This window comes from Sturnus vulgaris, chromosome 22, assembly GCF_052056855.1.
Source record: "Sturnus vulgaris isolate bStuVul1 chromosome 22, bStuVul1.hap1, whole genome shotgun sequence".
NCBI lineage: Eukaryota > Metazoa > Chordata > Aves > Passeriformes > Sturnidae > Sturnus > Sturnus vulgaris.
The window spans coordinates 7,772,630-7,785,332 of record NC_142264.1 but is presented as its reverse complement, the minus strand read 5'-3'; the positions used below and the strand labels follow the sequence as shown (position 1 = coordinate 7,785,332).

At 48.6% G+C, this 12,703-nt stretch overlaps 1 protein-coding gene across 1 annotated transcript in view; it reads left to right on the top strand.

The window, feature by feature from the left end:
* PAPPA (pappalysin 1) overlaps window positions 1–12,703 on the top strand; it is a 180,352-nt gene that overhangs the window by 147,634 nt on the left and 20,015 nt on the right. The window contains exons 18-20 of the mRNA XM_014873129.2: window positions 1,825–1,972; window positions 4,575–4,684; window positions 11,134–11,205. Of these exons, the coding sequence (XP_014728615.1) occupies window positions 1,825–1,972; window positions 4,575–4,684; window positions 11,134–11,205 (330 nt within the window). The remainder of the gene's footprint in view (window positions 1–1,824; window positions 1,973–4,574; window positions 4,685–11,133; window positions 11,206–12,703) is intronic.

Here is a 12,703-nt window from a genome sequence, read left to right as displayed (position 1 = left end):
CCCAGCAGGGATTTTCACAAGAGATTTTGCAGGTCAGAGAATGATGGACAGTATGTTACTATAGCAATGGATATCCTGGGATCTCTGAGTATGTTGCTGAAACTATACAAGAGTACCCTCAAGCACAGCCAGCTCCAGGAACATAAATCAGGTTTCATGGCTCATCTTTGAGAGTCAAGTTTGAACCTGGCATGGAAATTGCAAGGGAAGTGCACCACACTTGCTAAAACAGCAAATTGTGCTCAATTATAATTTAGCAATTTATTCCTGACTTTGTCACCATGCTGAAAGATCATTACTTGGCTGCACATACAGCATCTCTTAATCACCAGGAAGGTAATGGTCATTTAAGCAGGTACCTCCCCTGGCACCAGAGCAAGGGTCTTCCATTTCTGCATATTGTACACAAATCATATTAACAGTCAGATCTAAATTAATCAATGTCTGCCAAACTGGCCCTTAGGTGAGAATCACCAAGCTGGATCTCACCCCGAGTCCATCTGCTCCATTATTTCTTTCATATGATTTCCTTATTACTTCTGGCAATGGCCAGATGTCTAGAGAAGGGGAAGCAGGTCCCACACCGTAGTCTGCTGCTAATACCACTTTGCATCTCACTAAACATTGTGTTCATCAACAAAGCTGAGCAAAATAGGGGAAGCATTAGGATATTAAGGACGAGATTACTACTGAAGGCAGAGCCCTCTTCTATGCTGGTACCAGGGGCTTGTGCAGGTCCCTGTGCAACAATGGATGTGCCCTGTGGGGCAGAGCTCCTCCAAAAAGTTCAGCAGTCCTGCAGGGATCCCAGCATGGACAGCACATTAAAGGATTCCCAAAGATATTCAGCACAGTGTCCAAAAGCAGGGTGGGTAGATTGCAGGCATCTTGTCTGGCATGAAAAACGAGTGAGGAGAAGCAGAGATCCTGCATGATTCTCCCACCTAGTAAGGCCCCCACAGGAGTTTTGGAGCCCAACCACACAAGACATCCTCCTGTTGAATGTCCCACGTTGCCCCATGGCAGTCAGATCCCACAGAACAGCTTGTTTGCACAGAAATCCCCAACGCCGTGAGGATAGATCTGACAAAAGATTGCCTGTGTGCTCCTTTGTTGCTTTTAAAGGGCATGATATTTCCCCTTGGACTTTGGTATTCATTCTTAGTATCATACAGAGAATCTCTTCTATAAGAGAAATGCCATATTCTATTCCTTGCCCATTCCCACACCAGAGGATTCTTTTCGTCCTTCCCACCTGTCTCTGTGCGTGTCCATCTCAGCCCCTTTGCCTGCTGTCACTCAAGGCAGCCAAGCTCTAAAGAGCACGTTCTGCCCTGCTAAGCTCATGTCCCACTCTCCTTTCCTCCTTCAGATGGCCATTGGGGATTCTTTCTTTTTCAAGACAGATGATGTAACTGGTTAGAAAATGCAAAGAGGAAAAAGGTTGTCTGCATTCGACACCAACCTCTCTGTAACAAGAAGGAAGGCAAACGGGGTGAAGGCACCTTTACTGCAACAGGAGTGGGGCTGTTTTAAGGTTTAGACCTTACAAGGGGCTTGTAAAGACCTTGAATTGCATAGAAGTGATGTATGTTTGTGTATATCTGTGTGTTTGTATGTGTGCGTGAACACTGCAGGTTTCCTTTTCTTTATTCTTTGGAAGTAAACTCCTTCTTGCTCCACCCAGGGCTGGCAGTCCCAGCCAGGGGCTTTTCCAGCTCCGACAGAACTTTACCCCCAGCTCAGCTCTGCTCACATCTCACCTCTCAGCCTCTCCTTGCCAATTTTGTGTCAATCCTCATTATCTCCCTCCCTCATTCCCAGGGCCGTGGGAGCAACGTGATCCACTGCCGGAAGGATGGCACCTGGAGCGGCTCCTTCCACCTGTGCAGGGAGATGCAGGGGCAGTGTGCTCTGCCCACCCAGCTCAACAGCCACCTGAAGCTGCAGTGCGCCGGCGGCTACGGCATAGGTGGGTGAGCACCCTGACACCTGTCCCCAGGTGGGAGCAGGCAGCAGGAGACCAGGAAGAGGATGGGAATGGCAGGGGAGGAGGAAGGAGTCTGCAGTCCTTCAAGTCACCTTCTCTGGACCTGTTTGCCCGAGTGAGAACCTGCCACAGGAGGCTTTTCAGGGAAATGCTTTTAGGAAACGTGAAGCTCTGAGAGGCCAGGCATCATGTAACATGCTCTGACTACAGGCTCCTTGCAGGGCTTCCAGTTTCACGGTGTCCCTTCTTGGCCAGCTGGTTTTCAGGGGCAGCAACATGCCAGGCTGTGCCAGAGACACATCCAGTCTACAAAATACAGGGAGGGATTGTACCTGCTCTTGCTCTTACATTTTCATAATGCCCCACTCCTTCAGCCACATGCACAAACCTGCGCTCCACAAGCTCAAAGGCAGGGAGGTGACAGGAGAAAGCAGCACCAGGATAATTCAGGTCTCCCCTGTTGTATGAGACCAGCTGAGTATTCCCTTTGGTATGACAGTTGTTTAGGAGCTGTTTCAAAGGGTTTGTTTTTCTCCTTCTTTCTGGGGTACCTGTTCCCTGTGCCAGGGGTGATGACGCCTGCGTTCAGCTTGGCTTTGTGTCACCCAGGCACAGGGAGGGACAGACACTCTCAGCTGTACGCACTATATTGTTTTTTCAGCCCCCATTTTGGGGGTCTCCCTGCTGTAAGGGCTGCAACAGGAGCTGCACTGCCTGCAGCCCACACAGGTTTGCGAGGCCCCTTCCTGCAGCCCCCCTCCCAGCCCCTGCCATCCCCCTCCTGCCTCCGCCTGTCCCTTTGAACTTGGAGAAATTTCCTCCTTGCGCGGCTCCCTCATTATATCGCAGCCATGCAGAGGACTACGAGCCTCCTTGTGTTCCCTCCCCGGGGAGGAGAACACGACCTGGATGAGATCACCGCTCTGTAATGATGCCAATTACAGATCATATATCAAAACAATTCCGACCCGCTCCTCTCCATGAGCGTGGTGGAGCGCGGGAGAGCGAGCGGCGAGGAGCCTGCGGCGACTCTTAATGTGGAGAGGCGTTTTACCCTTGAGACGAGGTTACCTCCAGGGCCAGACAGGTTTTTGCAAGGAGAGAAACCCCAGTTCCTGGTTTGGAGGGGAGCATCTCAGTGCTGGGAGCCTGCCAGCTCTCTCTCCTGTCCCAGCAATGTCGGCAGGTGCCGATCCCAGGGACTGGTGGGCCTGACCCCAGGATGGGACCACACAGCATCGTGGAGGTGAGGGATGCATGGGGCTGGTCCCCCACAGGAGTGTGGCTCTCTCTGGAGAGGGATTAAAGCTCAGAGAGGGCACAGTGGCCGCTGGCTCTCATCCTCAGTAGATGGAGACACACCACACACTTTGTAGGCTCACTCAGCACCAACTTTTGGGATGAGATGTTGGGGTTTTCGTCTCTTCTTTGTATTTTTGAAAGCCTGATCAATGTCCTTTTGAAAAAGTGTCCACTATGCTCATGGAGAGGAGCCTGTCATTCACTATGGGGGTGGTGTCAATAGGCCTCATGCAGTAGGTCCTTGGAGCCACTTCCAGGTGTCCTGGGAAAGCGAAACAAACCCCAACCACTCCCCATCTTTCCAGCCTAGGTCTGGCTGCTCCCACTGACTCCTCCAAGTGGAGAATGTGAGAAGGCAGAAGCAGGTGGGAAAAATAATAGCAACCAGTCGTGGTCACTATGAATCCCACACACCTTCGGTAATTCCTCAGACACCTAATCTGCCCTTCCAGGCTGAGGCGTGTGTTGAGCCAAAATTCAGCTCTCCAAACCAGTGCAGAGATTAATTCCTCCCCCAGCGCTGATTGGAGTGCAGAAATCCTAATGACATGTTTGCAGCAGCTGTGCCATTCAAGAGTGATTTTCCAGGGGGGAAATGGTAATGGTCCAACACACAAGGGCTTATGGTTGTGTCACCACAGGGCTCTGGGATATTGCTGCAGAGTATCGCAGCATGTTTTAATAAAGAAAGGACAGGATTCCCACTGGGCATGACAGTTAATCAGAGAAAAAGCAGGTTTATGTGTGAACAAAGCCATCATTACCTTTCTGTGTACTTCTCATCGACTGTGGGACTTGGGTGATAGCTGGTCTCCAATATCATTAGGCATGGTCACCCTTTGGAAGATCATTATTGGATATCTGTAAATTTGACAGATCAAACAATAGGTTTCTGCCATGTCATAGGTGAGATGAGTTCGACAGCCTCTCCCTAATCAGCCCCACTGCTTGAAAGAGCAGTTGAATTGGAAAAACCTTCGCATTGTCCTGACGATCTGAAAGCGCCACGTCTGACCCCCTTCTTGGAGTTAATAGCCAGAGAAATACTTAGATTTGCAGCTTGTTCCAAAGGCCCTGGAATACCTGCCACCCCCACGCTCTCCTGCTTAGTACAGGGCTGTACTCAGCACTTCACGTGTGGCTAGGAGATATGTGATAGTTATGGTTGACTGCTAATTGCAATTTAGGAAAAACGAGCCGTAATCCTGTCCTTCAGCTGGAAGGATGCTGGAAGGGTCAGAAGCTTTATCCTGTAGCTTTATCCCCTTTGTGTTTTGAGCAGGCACAGAGTGTACCACCTCCTGTCTGGATCACAGTCACGAGCCCATCCTCCTGCGCGTGAACGAGACCGTGCAAGACATCCAGCACTGGATGAACCCACAGAGAGTGAAGGTCAGTGCCTGGAGACTGCACGAACCACATCTGTGTTGCATGTTTATGAGTGGTCAGTGTTACCTGTGGAAAATGGGGAGTTTGGACCTTTAGGAAAGAATTCCTGATTTTTCTTGTGTCTGTTCCATTAACACAGTGGCTTTCTCTCCAAGTGGCTTTTTCTCCAAGTGGCTTTCTCTCTGTGTTTTCCAAGTGAAAGTCAGTTCAAGGTAAAGGCCTCACATCAGTGGGGTTTGATCTGGAAATGGGATTCATGCCACAGGAAGATGTGACAGACAGCCAGAGAAAGGGCACTGGCCAGGCTTTATTTTCTTCCTCCTCTTCTGTATTTTACATTCTTTGGGTGGCAGAGCTGGATTTTTCTGTGCCGCTTCTGGATGACAAAAGAAGCTGATACAGAGGGTTTTTCATTTCCCGACCCCGCAGAGCTGGCTGAGTGCTCCCCCCGCCCCTCTGCCCGCATGCAAGAGCTGCCTGCTCAGCACAGCCCCTTCCAGAGGTCACCACTTCTCCCTCCTGCCTGCTGCAAACGCACAGCCAGCATTAACTGCTCACAGCTCCCCGTCCTGAGCGTCCTCCAGCACACAGCAGTGGCAGCGTGCCCTGATGGGGACTGCACACCCTGACCTGCATGCACACACTCAGCCCCACACTCACCTAACTCTTCCTGGAAAGCCTCACGTTCCTACAAACAAACCAGGTGTTTGTGGCTTTACGGTATTTCTGCAGGTGTGGAAGTCTAACTGGACATGCTGGAGCATGTGGTGGAAGACGGTGGCACATCAGGTGTCACCAGGGTGGAAGTTGCTGGTGGTGCTTGAGCAAACATCTCTGGCTTTTACATACTTGGTCCTGGCTTTGCAGGAGTCTGTTTTACACACCTGAACTCCATTAAGAAGGAGAACAAGCAGCCAACACAGCCCCAGCATGTCCTGAGCAGCTTTGACAGTCTATTTGCTTCTCTACATGCCTAAATGTGCGCCCAGGGTTTGAGATTTTTGAAATCTGGCCTTGGCTGTGGGTAGCAAGTGACTCCAGAACTCTCCACCACTTTGAACTTCACTGTTTCACACAGAGCAAGAGAATAAATCTAGGAAAGGAATGGGAAACCTAAGTCCAGAGAATATGACCAGCTCATAATATCCTTCCCAGCTTCCCATTCGCTGCAGACACTGGGGTTCTGTGACTGCCTTAAGCCGAGGCTTTGCCAAGTTTCTGGCATGAAACATAAAGAAAACCCCTATCTCTGTATGAGGGGCAATCTCTCACTGGCCCTATCCTGAGTGCCAGACTTTAAAGTGGTTTGTAATTCACGGGGAAATAAAGTGACAGCTTCCCTCCCGTTCTCTCTGCACTCCTTCACTTATTGATGCGGGTACGTGGAGGGAGCTGTAACGAGTTTTATACCTGCAGGTCTCTGGAGGGCTCATTAGGCAGCAGGGAAAACATAGAGTAGTAAAGGGGGAGACAAGGGGAGTGAGGGATGGAGGAGAAATCATAGTTTCCAAGAGCACAGCGGTAAATAAGCCTTTTTTTTTTTTCCCTGATGGTGAAGACCTTGCAAGAGCTTTATGCCCTGAGCAGACACAAGTTCCACCCCACAAATGCTTTGTAACTAGAGGGTGAGATTTGGGCTGGAAAACTTGTGTTAGGAGGGAAGACATGCCAGAAGGGATTAAAAAAAAAATGCTTAATTAAAAAAAAAAAAATTGGTAGCTATAAAACATCCATCTTTTCCAACTCTGCAGATAAGGAGATGTCACCCACGGGGAGCAGTGCCTCTTGGGGTGCCACAGGGAGAAACGTGGCTTCTGGTGGGAGTGGGGACACCCTGGAGAGCTGGGACTGGGATGCCTTGGGGAAGGTCCCCATGGCAATGTGTTATATATCATTAATAACCCGTGTCTCTGTTTATGGCCAGTGACAGCTTTGCTGTTGTGCCATATGAGCACAGGGAGCAGCTGGTTGCATTTACACGGTGAGTCTTTGTGCATCTCAGAGTACTTGAATGACGCAAAGGAAACACTTTTTGTTGCTTTAATTTCAGACACAAGTAAAGTACAAATGAGGGCAGAAGATAAAGGCAGGGCTGATCTGTGGTGCTTACCTTTGAGGGGATGGGGACAGAGAAAACACAGGGAGAGCTGACAAGAACAAATAAATAATTTGTCTGTAGCAGCTCAAGCAACATCTGTTATGGAAGCAAAATGGAAAGAAGGAACTATCCCTTTTCTGAGGGTTGTTTAGAGCAGAGCTGTGCAAATCACTTGATTTTTCGGTTCACTCAAAGTTCTCTTAAATTGAAAAAAAAAATAAATAAATCCCTAATCAAAGTTACTCTTTTGTTATTGTGATTTTTGGTGAACCAAAAAATTGGAAGAAAAAACATGTTGGTTTGAACATAACGTAGCTTTTAATTTCCAAAGAGATTTTGTAAACTTTTTGTTTAGTGAAAACGAAAGAAAAAACAAAGATTCAACAAAAACTTAGAAATTAAATGTCCTCTCAAACAATAAACAACAACAGATATTTCCTTTCACAAAATGTCTAAATATTTTTGTGTTTTCCAGAATTGATTGAGGTGCTTTTTTGGGTCTGAAACAGTTTCCTGAAATCAGTATAAGCTGGTAGTGTCTTCCAAATCAGTATTTTCAGCAAGGGGAAAAAAAAAAAAATCACCTGAAATCTTCTGTGCCTCTGTTCTGCTGTGGGATGTGTTCAGAGCAGCCAGTGCTGTCCCCACGATTTTCCCTTCACTGTGTGTGGCACACGGAGCTGCTGAAGACACCGATGGATAGAGCTGCCAAGACTGACTGTGCAGGCAGTGGGGGGAAAAAAGGGAAATATCTCCAAGAGACAGCTTGACAGCTCTTTCCCATTGACTGCAGAGAAACAGAGCAGACACCTCATTTCTTAGGTTGTCTGAACTTGGGTTCTTGCCTTAGTGCTGAGTAGGGACAGGCTAAGCAGTGTGCAGGAATGTGCGTGCCTGGCTCTGCATGTCCCAGCTCTGCTGGGCTGAGCGTGGCCATGGCCCCTCTTCCCATGCAGACTGCAAACCCTGGGATTAAAAATCTCCAGAATTTATTAGTGGGAATGCTCCTAAAATGTTCCCCTAATCATTTAAGTTTTTTCACTTTTCCTCCTTCCTTCCCATCTCTGTTATTTTTTTTACTTTTTTTGTTTTGTTTTTTTTTTGTTGTAGTTATTTTTTTGTTTGTTTGTTTGGGGTTATTGTTTGGGTTTTTGTTTGTTTGTTTTTTCTTTGGAGAGTTTTGGGCTCATTTTGCAGCAGGGAAACTGAGTCATGGAGCAGTGATGTGACCTCGTGTGGTGCAGCAGCTCCACTCCTGGGAAGGCAGGAGATCCCATTCCATCTGTAGCTACAGGAGGAGGCAGCCCCCAGGTCCCCTTTCGTGGCAGCAGTGGCTGATCCCCTCACCCATAAAGCCCACGGTTAATTGTCCTGTTCCTTTAGTGCCTGAGAGCAGGAGGTGCCAGTCCCTGGGCTCCAGCCCGGGGGGACACTTGACCCATCTAAGGTGGAGGAAAGCTCTCCACCAGCCTCTCTGGGGGAAACCTGATCCCCTCTGCAGCCCCAAAAGAGTTGACATCATTGTGTTAGTCCCACCACGGCAGGGCAGCGCCGGGTCTTCCTTCACCAGGAGACAATGACAGCTTGACTTGCTTCCTTGGCTCTTTGTTACCTGCTGTGGGAGCACAGCCCGGCCCCCCGTCCCTTCCCAGCAGATGGAGTCCCAGCAGATGTGGCAGGGTAGGGACAGGGCTGGAGTCACCCACCCGGCTCACAGCTGTGTGGCAGGAGCCCATGCAGGAGGGGAGCAGGGCCAGGAGGGCAGCAGATGTCACCACGGGGGCCTGGAGCACGGGGAGGGGACAGGGAAGGGACAGGGCAGTGTCCAGATGGGCTTTATTCCCCAGGCACCACCTGGCACGTGGTGATGTGGTGCTTCCAGACACCTCTTCCCCCATCCTTTGTTGGCATTCTGAGCTTACTTGTCTGTGCACACCAATTCCATCAGATCGTGCTCATGTGCCACCTTTACCCATCCTTGCTTCCTCTCTATGCATTTGTTTATCTCAGGTGCCCCATGCAGCATCCTGGGGCACCTGTATGCCCGTTTGCCTTCTGGAGGCAGAAATGATGCCCAGTAATCCAAATCATTCCAAATTTCTTGATTTTTTTTAGCCCAGTCTCTCTCTCTGCTCACATCCTCTCTCCCAGTGCACTGCCCACAGCACAGAGCAGCCTGAGGGTACAAACAGGCTGGGTGGTAGGAACTGAGGGCTTGGAAAACCAGAAAGAGGAGTCAGGACTATTGCCTAGGGTCCTTCCCTCTGATTCCAGCTCCAGGAATGTTAGCACGATTGAATTCAGCTCGAGTGGTCTCTGCTAGCAGAGGATAATCCAAGGGGAGGACAAAGTAACTGGTATAAAGCTGTTTGCAGGTGCCACTCCAGAGGAATGGGAATGTCCCATTGAGCCAGTGATTAACCTGGCACATGGCTTTCCTATGCTGTGGAGAGCAACCTGGGGCTGCACTCCCATTCCCTGGAGGATGCTCAGCCCAAGGCTGTGTTTGGGATTGAGGATGACCTTGAGTGAGCACTCAGCACTGTCTCAGCAGAGACTTCACCTCCCGTCCGTTCCTTTAAGGGAGGTGCTGGCATTTTAATACCTGAAAGGTCAGGAGAACAGTCAGTGCATCCTCTGTGAGGGATTGCTCTCCCTGGAAAGCTGCTTTCTGAAGAGCCTGGTTCAGGGCTATTTGGTTTCTTTTGTTCACTCTGCATGCTCACACACACACACAGAGCGTGAGGTTTTTTTAAACATTGATGCTTCTTACCAGGGGAATGTGAGGTGCTTTTTGGAAGTGCACTTCTTCCACTTATTGTCTGCTGGCCTTGGATGTAGGAGACAAATTCCTGAGTTTTTCCACTTTGTTCTAATTCTTGGGTTCAAACGCTCTTGAACTGCTTCCTTTACTCTCCCTGCTCCGGCTCTGTTGACTGGCCTTGTTTATTTTCAAACCTAGAAAAGTTTCCTTTCTTTTCCCCTCTGAAGTGCAATAAACAGAAGGTGGGGGGGAGTGGGGGGGAAAAGAAAAACCCTCACCATTTGTGGCAGGCAACAGCCTGGAAATCTCCAGCTGTCTGTCAGGAGCGCGCCAGGGGAACGTGTGACACCGCGGGGCCCCCGCACCTTGCAGCCTCCCAGGGGATAAACAACATCCTCCCCTCCCCAGCCACTTCTCTGCTCACACAGACAGGCCCTGTTGAGAGGCAGGTGGGGCAAGCTGGGCTTGACTAATAGTGGAAAATCCAAGAGCATCGGAAAGATAAACAGCCCGAGCCAGATAGTATAAAAGTCCTTTTTTCTAGCACACGCCAGGTAAGCCTCAAATGACAGAAACTGTAAAAACAAGCTGAGGTTCCCCTGCAGATGGATTAAATTAGCCCTCGGATGAACAGGGGAAGGGATGGCTTGTGCGTTGGGTCTTCCCAAATGTTAATCCCTTCCTTCCCCAGGCCTCCATCCAACCCCAACCCCACACTTTAGGGGAGTGCCTGCATGTTTATCTTGCTCAACTGGACACTGTAGTGCTTCCTCCAAGGGCAATAACCCCAAAGGAACATTGTTCCTGATGTCCTGCTGGATGGATGGGATTCCTATCTCCAGGACACCCATGGTGTGGAGCCACCATCTCCACTGACTAGCCAAAGTTTCCATCCACTCTTTAAATCTAGGTGTCCATGGCTATGGCTGCCCTGACTGTGTCATTGTCTAGGAAGCTGGTCATGATTTTTACTCAAAACCAAGTGTGCAATTTTTTTTTTTTTTTCCTATAGACAGAGTTGGTAGAGAAATTAGTATAAAGCTCATAAAATGTAGTAGAGGATGTTGTCCCGTCTGAAGGTCTGTGGTGAGAGGTGCTTTTAGTTAAGATGGTGCTAACATGTATCTGAAAATCCACCTTTAGCTGCTTCCATCTTCAAAAATTAAAGGTATGATGGGCAGTGAAAGAAAGCAATGCTTGGCAGCACCAAAGAAATCCCTAAATTAATTCCTAGAATGCCTCCCCCCTACCCAAGAGCAAAAGTGGACCTGTGCCTTTGCCTTTCCCTGCCACGTTGCCCCACCATGAGTGAAATAGTGGGCATGACATTTTAGGAGAACCTCAAATATTATTTTAATCTCAAATGCTCTGTTATTGCAAGTGTCAAGTCCAACACTTCTTGTAAATACCTGGAGGACAGCCAGGTTCTGAGAACACAAGAGGTGTTAGGAACTGAACTTCACTGGTTAAGTACTGGAGAGCCATAAGAGCCAGCACACTGACTTTCTGTACACTGATTTCTTTGTCTTAACCTGTTGCTTTTTTTTTTTTCTTTTTCTTTTTTTTTTTTTTTTAATTTCTTCCCTCCAGAGTGTTGTCTGCACAGCAGGACTCAAGTGGTACCCTCACCCTTCCCTGATTCATTGTGTTAAAGGCTGTGAGGTGAGTTTGGCTTTAGCTCAGGTGGTCCATGGTGACTCTCCTAAATCTTACAGAAACAATCACTGCAGGCACGTGGGCTGTAAATTCTGGTTTTCAAGTGGAGCAAGCAGGATTTTGCCCTGACCACCCTATCACACAGACTGATTGCCTGCATGGGTTCTGACACTCAGTAGGGAAATTGGTGGTTTTCCCAGAGATGATGGTTGGTGACTCTCACAGGAGTTAAATGATCAAGCAGCTCAAAAACATTGGTTGACCAAAAGAATTTCCCAGAATCTGGGAGTTTCTGGGAAGTTGCAAAAGCCTTCTCTTGTTTTTCCTTGATCTTGACTTATTTGAGGGACAATTCTTTCCAAGGCCAGCTAAGCTTTGGGCATTGGTGTGGGCAGAGAAAGTTTAGGAAAGCTAGAGATGATACCACTGGGTGGACAGCACAGCTGGACAGTGAGCAAATCACACCTCCCTCCACTGGCCACCTCTGTGTAAACCAGAAAGGAATAATCAGAAACTTGCAGTTACATTTCAGCTGTGATACTCTTTTAGGGTCTTGCAATTTACTTGAAAAAAGTAATTATTTTGAAGGATGTTGTTTCTGCCAGCAGCAATTTTTGAAATGTCTGAGAAGACTGAAGATGCTTCTGGTGGTTAAACAGGGCTGGAGCACCTCTGTCTGGGTCGTGGCACTCATGTGGTTTCCATCATGCCAGCCCTTGTGTATGTCACCCACATCTAGAAGTCAATCCTTGTGGTACCTCTGGAAGGTTGGGCAGCTCCATGCCCATGCTGGGAATGAGCTGGCTCCCAGGCAGAGGCACAGATGGTGATGGGCAGTGGCAGAGCTGTCCTGACTTTCTGCCACACTGCCCAGGCTCTCAGCACCCAGTAACCCGAGCACACTGAAGTTATTTGCCCAAAGTGTCAGAACATGGGGCTGAATTCCTGAATGTGACACAAAGCTCCAGACCACACTGCTGTGGGATGTGATTTGTCTTGAAGTGAAAGACAGGTTTCCTTCGCATACAAATGTTGGGCCCAAGAGGGTAATAACTCTCCAACAATGTAATAGTTTCTGTCTAGCTGTTCCCTAAATGAAAAGCATTCTGCTGTCAGTGCTCTGAATGTCATGAGCTGTCTCACGCATCGCATTCATGCAGGCTGGCTGGGTGCCCCCATTCTCCAAAGAGAGCTGAAATAACATCCAGCCACCATTAAAAAAATACCATTCAGGTGCTGATGCACCACTGGGTATCCATCCTCCTGCTGTTTAAGGATAGTTGTTACTGAGACAAACTTTGCAATGATGTAATAATTTACCAGAAGCCATTATTACTGACATGCTTCTTCTCAGCATTTTCTTCCCTTCCATCACTGCTAATTGCCAGATCCCTCTGCATCAACAGGAACTTTCTTCTTTTCAACATTCATTCAGCAGTGTCACTGCATCATAATCCATCATCTGGGAAGGCTTTGCCCAGACAATTGATAATGGCCTCTAGCA